This window comes from Triticum dicoccoides, chromosome 1A, assembly GCF_002162155.2.
Source record: "Triticum dicoccoides isolate Atlit2015 ecotype Zavitan chromosome 1A, WEW_v2.0, whole genome shotgun sequence".
Classification (NCBI taxonomy): domain Eukaryota; kingdom Viridiplantae; phylum Streptophyta; class Magnoliopsida; order Poales; family Poaceae; genus Triticum; species Triticum dicoccoides.
In genome coordinates, this window is record NC_041380.1 from 178,207,633 (window position 1) to 178,214,961 (window position 7,329).

At 43.4% G+C, this 7,329-nt stretch overlaps 1 protein-coding gene across 1 annotated transcript in view; it reads left to right on the plus strand.

Moving 5' to 3' along the window:
* The first annotated feature begins 6,099 nt into the window (after positions 1 to 6,099).
* The window catches only part of LOC119368998, a 16,883-nt gene continuing 15,653 nt past the window's right edge, over positions 6,100 to 7,329 (plus strand). Inside the window, exon 1 of the mRNA XM_037634084.1 lies at positions 6,100 to 6,213. Coding sequence (XP_037489981.1) covers positions 6,151 to 6,213 — 63 coding nt within the window. The 5' untranslated portion in view covers positions 6,100 to 6,150. The remainder of the gene's footprint in view (positions 6,214 to 7,329) is intronic.

The window sequence follows — 7,329 nt, forward strand, 5'->3', positions numbered from 1 at the left end:
AATCGGCATGTTGTCGTCCTCGCGCATCTCAAGTATAACAAAGTTAGTTAAGATGGTAGCATTTGCAACAACAACGGGCACATCCTCACAAATACCGATAGGTATGGCAGTTGACTTATCAGCCATTTGCAAAGATATTTCATTAGGTGTGAGTTTATTCAAATCAAGTCTTTTGTATAAAGAGAAAGGCATAACACTAACACCAGCTCCTAAATCACATAAAGCAGTTTTCACATAGTTAATTTTGATGGAACAAGGTATAGTTGGTATTGCCAGATCTCCAAGTTTTTTAGGTACTCCATCCTTAAAAGAATAATTAGCAAGCATGGTGGAGATTTCAGCTTAAGGTATTTTCCTTTTATTTTGATGATGTCTTTCAAGGGGCCATCTTTAAAATACCAGTCAAGTGAGTACGCAAAAAGACTGGCTTAATCATTTTAGCAAAGCGTTCAAATTCTTCATCATCTTTCTTCTTAGTTGATTTAGGTGGAAAGGGCATGGGTTTTTGAACCCATGGTTCTCTTTCTTTACCATGTTCCCTAGCAACAAAGTATCTTTTATCATATATTTTATTTTTAGGTTGTGGATTATCAAGATCAATAGCTGGTTCTATTTCAACATCATTATCTGGTTATTTATTGTTTGGTTGAGTGTCTTCATGAACATCATCATTATCTTTTTCATTATCACTAGGTGAATGTTCATTTCCAGATTGAGTTTAAACATCAGAAATATAAACATCATTATTAGCTTCGGGAGGTTTTTCTATCTCAGGTTCACTAGAGGTATGCAAAGTCCTATCATTTTTATTTTTCTTCTTCTTTTTGGTAGGAGTACGTGCATCAGTGTTAATTCTTTGAGAGTCTTGTTCAATTCTTTTAGGGTGTCCCTCAGGATAAAGTGGTTCCTGAGTCATTCTACCTCCTCTAGTAATTACCCTAACATCATGATCATTGATATTATTATTCATTTCATCAAGCAATTCTCTCTGAGATTTAGCAACTTGTTCTAGTTGAGTTTGAACCATAGAAGCGTGTTTTCCTACACCTCTAACATCATTTGAGTTTCTGAATAACAAGTCACTCAAGCAAACAATCATATCAGAATTGTATTTCAATTGTTTCATAACATTTGCATTGAAGTGATCTTGTTTTCTAATGTAGTTATCAAACTCATAAAAGGCATTGACTAGGATGCATATCGTAAGGATTGTCATTACCATTAAATTTCTTTAAAGAATTTACCTCTACCACCTTAAGTGGTGGTGTATCAAGCCCGTGTATTTCTTCAATAGGAGGTAAAATTTTGACATCCTCGACTTTAATACCTTTCTCCTTCATACATTTCTTTGCCTCTTGCAAATCTTCAGGACTGAGATATAAGATACTCCTCTTATTCGGAGTGGGTTTAGGCGGTGGTTCAAGAAGAGTCCGATCATCATAATTTTTCAATATGTTATTCAGTAATTCTTCAGCTTGTTCAACAGTTCGTTCCCTCAAAACACAACCATCACAACTATCTAGGAACTCCTTAGAAGCATCGGTTAGTCCATTATAGAAGATATCAAGTATTTCATTTTTCTTAAGAGGATGATCAGGCAAAACATTCAACAATTGGAGAAGCTTGTGGGAGACTCTCTTCTTCAATTTGCACAGAGTTAAATATTTCTTGTAAGGCAGCTTGTTTCTTATGAGCAGGAAAATATTTTTCAGAGAAGTAGTAAATCATATCCTAGGGACTACGCACACAACCAGGAGCAAGAGTATTATACCAAGTCTTAGCATCACCCTTTAATGAGGATGGAAATAACTTGAATATAATAGTAGCAAATTTTCTTAGATGAGCAAATAGGGTGGCTATATCATTCAACTTAGTAAGGTGTGCCACAATAGTTTCAGTTTCATAACCATGGAAAGGATCAGATTCAACCAAAGTAATCAACTCTGGGTCGACAGAGAATTCATAATCCTTATCATCAACAAAGATAGGTGAAGTAGAAAACTTAGGATCACATTTCATTCTAGCATTCAAAGATTTCTCCTTCAGTTTGCATAATAATTTCTTAAGATCATCCCTATCATTGCGAGCAAGAAAGTCTCTAGTTGTCTCCTCATCCATAACATAACCTTCCGGTATCTTAGGAAATTCATATCTAGGAGGACTAAGTCTAATAGGTGTCTCAAGATTTCCAGATTCAATGATTTCATCAGTTTCAGCATTCTCAATAACTTCAGCTCTAGCAATTTGTTCATCAAGAAATTCACCTAGTGGCACATTATCATCAAGCAAGGTACTAGCATCATCATAAGCATTATCCATAGATATAGAATCATCAATAACTTGCGACATATACGAATTAATAGCATGTGGCGGTGTTGCAAGTTTACTCAAAATAGAAGGTGAATCAAGTGTAGAGCTAGATGGCAGTTCCTTACCTCCCCTCGTCTTAGAGGGAAATATTTTAGTCTTGGTATCCTTCAGATTCTTCACAGTGATAAATTGATAATAATCCCAAGTGACTCAACAAATATAGCTATGCTCCCTGGCAACGACGCCAGAAAAAGGTCTTGATAACCCACAAGTATAGGGGATCGCAACAGTTTTCGAGGGTAGAGTATTCAACCCAAATTGATTCGACACAAGGGGAGCCAAAGACTATTTGCAAGTGTTAGCAGCTGAGTTTTCAATTCAAGCACACCTGGAGATTAATTATTTGCAGCAAAGTGATCAATAGCAAAGTAGTATGATAGTTTTGATAGCAGTGGTAACAGTAACAATAACGGTAACAATGATAGCAACGATTTTGTAGCAAGTGTAGCAGTAATAGTAGCAGTAGTAACTTAGCAAGAACAATATAAGAGAAATTCGTAGGCATTGGATCCATGGATTCGTTGGACGATATTCATCATATAACAGTCATAACCTAGGGCGATACAAAACTAGTTTTAGTTCATAAATATAATGTAGGCATGTATTCCATAAATAGTCATACATGCTTATGGAAAGAACTTGCATGACATCTTTCGTCCTACCCTCCCGTGGTAGCGGGGTCCATATGGATACTAAGGGATATTAAGGCCTCCTTTTAATAGAGAACCGAAACAAAGCATTAGCACATAGTGAATACATGAACTCCTCAAACTACGGTCATCACCAAAAAGTATCCCGACTACTGTCACTCCGGGGTTTACGGATCATAACACGTAATAGGTGAATATAACTTGCAAGATCAGATCTAGAACATAGATATAATGGTGATAATATAAATGGTTCAGATCTGAAATCATGGCACCCGGGCCCAAAGTGAAAAGCATTAAGCATGGCAAAGTCATATCAACATCAATCTCAGAACATAGTGGATACCAGGGATCAAGCCCTGACAAAACTAACTCGATTACATGATGAATCTCATCCAACTCCTCACTGACCAGTGAGCCTACGAAGGAATTACTCACTCCCTGTGGGGAGCATCATGAAATTGGTGATGAAGGAGGGTTGATGATGATGAAGATCGAAGATTCCCCTCTTTGGAGCCCAAAACGGACTCCAGATCTGGCCTCCTAATAAAGAACATGAGGTGGTGGTGGATCCGTATCACGAACGAGATAATTCTTCCTTCCTATTTTTTTCTGGAAAAATAGGATTTTACAGCACTGGAATCAAGGTCTGTGGGGCCACCAGGTGGGCACAACCCACCTGGGCGCGCCTAAGGGGGAGGGGGCGCCCTGGTGGGTTGTGCTCACCTAGGTCCCCCCCTTCGGTGGTTCTTGGCTCTAGTATTTTTCTTTTATTGTATAAAAGTTCTCCAAAAAGTTTCGTTCCAATCTGAGAACTTTTATTTCTGCACAAAAACAACACCATAGTAGTTTTGCTAAAAACATCGCCTGTCCGGGTTAGTTTCATTCAAATCATGTCAAATTAGAGTTCAAAACAAGAGGAAAAGCATTAGAAAAAGTAGATATGACAGAGACGTATCAATCTCCTAGATTAGATCTTGGGTGTTCCCTACGATTTTTTTAATTTTGATGCAATGTTCCCCATCACTCCTCTCCTCTCCAACCGGTTGTGGGCGGCATGGGACGACCTCATCATTCTAAGACGCATCACTGTGTGGGGCGCGACGACGCTGGTGGCTGTTGCCCCCTGCATGGAGGGCTACACGGTGTGGTCTGTTGGGTGCGGCCGTGGTGGTGGTGGCGTTGCGGGCCTGATAGTGGTGGTGACCCATCTCAATCTGGATCTGGCGGCTCACCCATGGTAGGCGGTGTGGGGGCTGGCCACGACCCGGCGTGTGGTGCTGGGAGTGGACCGCAGTGGCACGCAACCAGCTGCTGCCAGTATGGCGGTTGCCGATGGTGAGGTGGTCCCTCGATGGATTTGGTTGCCACGGCATGGTGGGGAATCCATGGTGGTGGTCTGGATCGGTTCATGATGGTGTGGTGTGTCGGTGTGGTGGCGGCTCAAGGTGGTGTGCGGGTCATGGCGCAGCGGCGGCCGGGAGGCCTTTGACGTTGGCTCGTTTGCGTGCAGTTCTTGTGGATGCTCCTGGATCTCTCCCATGGTTGCTGGTGGTGGCCGGTCCGGCTCCTCGCGCCATCGAGTGGGTGGCCGTTTTGACCCAGGTGCAGATCCAGGTAGGGAGCCCTCGTTGCGTGTCAGGCGTGATGTTTAGAGAGGTGGTGGGAGGAATGGGTGGTGTCGATGGAGTCGGGCCACCTATCACTAGTAGGGGTGTCGGGCATCGACGTAGTCCGCTCCCACCTTGCCTCTTCCCCGACCTAGTTGTTCCTTGATCGATTTGGTCGTTCCGGTCACTGACAGCTCTATCAATGGTCGGAGCTTGCTGGTCGGTTCATCACACATCCATGGAGGACCTTCGGGGCATCTTGTTTCCTGGACGGCGACTCAGGTGGTGGGAGTCGTGGTGCTCGTGGGCTGAGTCCATGGCTCGGGCGCGAGCGGCTAGCGGTCATGGCCGCCTGGGCGGCGTGGTGGCTGTCATTTCGACAGTCTGCAGCGGTGTTCGGCTAGGGCTCATGTGTCTGACTGCACCGATGTCAAAGGAGGAGGATGCTTAGCAGGGTGAAAACCCTGTCTGGTCTAGGCCAGACCGACGAAGGCGGCACCTGTGGGCATAGTCATCTTCCTGAAGTCTCTTTTATGGTTGCTCCCACCCTTCGTCGTGCTCCGGATGCAAATCTGATCCTTGGATCAGGCGGTGACAGCTCAGCAGTGTCGTGCCCTTCCCGGAGGCACCGTCTTGGAGCGCACGGGCTCGTCGATTCTCAACTTTACCTCTTCTTGGTTTCTCATCGGAAGAGCGTCGACGGCTCCATAGTGATGTTTTCTATCTTATCTTGTAGTCTACGTCGAGTCTTTCGGTGTGTTGTTGTTGTAGCTCTTTGGCACCTATGTATCTTGCACTGGGTGAGTGTGGGTCTCGTGTAGTGTGTTGTCGTTTGTACCGGTTCAATTTGTTAGCAGTTGTTGCTTTATACTCCCTCTGTACCTTTACGTAAGGGGGAATTTTGTTTTTGCCACTCTAGATTTTGCCAATTTTTCTTATGTCACTATAGATTTTGACATTTCACTTTTGCCACTCTTAGTTTTTGACAATTATCACAATTGTCACTCCCTTGGCAAAAGTAAAATATTCAGAGTGACAATTGTGATACATTTCAAAAGCTAAGAGTGATAAAATAAAATAAAATAATTTTGCTTTTGACACGGAATGGCCAAAAGTTAAGAGTGGTAAAAGTAAAATGTCAAAACCTAGAATGGCATAAGGAAAATTGGCACGGTGACCAAACCACATAATTATAAATATGTTAGGAATTTGTTGGTTAGTGACAAGTAAATCAGTTAGTCCAGAAAAGTAAGAGATACGTGCAATCGACACAGAGATACTTTCATTCTTTTGCTACAAGAGATACACAGGATAAAAAGTAGTTTTTTTAGGGCTAACAAGGGAATTACGAGGAATTAGAACGAATACACCTTACATTCTAGAATTTCATAAAAAACAAATACACTTTATAAAGGAACAGATTCAGTACTATATAAAGCGGGGCGAAATAAAAAGTCCTTCCAAGTCCCCCTTTCGCTCTAGGAAAAAAAGGGGACGATTCTGCTCGCGCCGCCGGTTCCCCGATGGCGGAGGACTCAGGCGCCATCCTCCGCCACATCTCCTCCCTCAAGGACATGCTTGACAAGGTCCACAATTCACCGAGCTCCCTTGCTGCTTTCATTTTATTTTGAGTAAAATGCATTAGTGCACCCTAAACTTGCTGGTTAGGACCAAAACGGTCCTCAAACTCTGAAACTGTACTAGTACGGTCCTAATACTTGTTCATACGGTGCTCATACGGTCCTCCAATTTGATTCACAGGTCCTGGCGTACCTGAAACATACGAGTTCGCTGTACAGAGGCTGGCCACGTCAACGTGGGGAAGTAAACTTTGTGTTCGGCCCCACTAGTCGTACAGAATTTCCCATCTGCCCTCATCTGTACGAGACTCGTTCTCTTCTTCCCCTGTTTCGAGTCAGGAGCAGGGACGCGAACACGCGGTGGAAGGGACGGTTGATCGGCACCTCTGCCGGTCCATGCGAGCAGCGGGGACGGCGGAGGAACGCAGGGCCGCACTGCAGTAACTGCAGGCGGCGGTGCACGGCAGCGATGGTCGGCCCTGTACAACGCCATGAGAAAGGGGCGGCGCCCTCGTACGGTGAGTGTCAAATTTCCCACATAGCTGTGAAAATTTGCCCCTGAAAAGTGTTTTCCACTAGATTAGGCAGTTGTTTAGCGATCCCCCATGATTTATGCATTGATTTGGTGGCATTTGACGTACATTAGGCTAGGGTTTACATATTTGTAGGGTTTATCTCAAACTGAATGTCTCAATTAGTTCAATTTTGCTCTTTTTGCAGCGGAAGACAGTGACTTTTTCACTTTGGAGTTCGTTCATGGAGGATTTTTCCATGGCAGTGGAAGAAATAGAGCCTATCTGAATGGGAAAAAGACTTGTTATGATTTTTGTGAAACTGGGTGTGTATGCATGAAGATGTTTGAAGATTTGGTAGAGCATATTGGGTATGAGACGGCTGGTAGGGTTTCCATGTACTGGTTGCTACCTGGCTCTCAATTGAATGAAGATGGTGCAAGGCTATTATCGAAGGAAGAAGAAGTTTGTATTGACATTGTGAGAATGGTAAAAGGAGGGCACCGATACTTGATGATTTTTCTGGATCATGGAAACAGCTACAATGGTGGACGAGGATCAGCGTGGGATGCCGTGGTTGGCACTCCACTGACATTTTTACCTCCTGTTA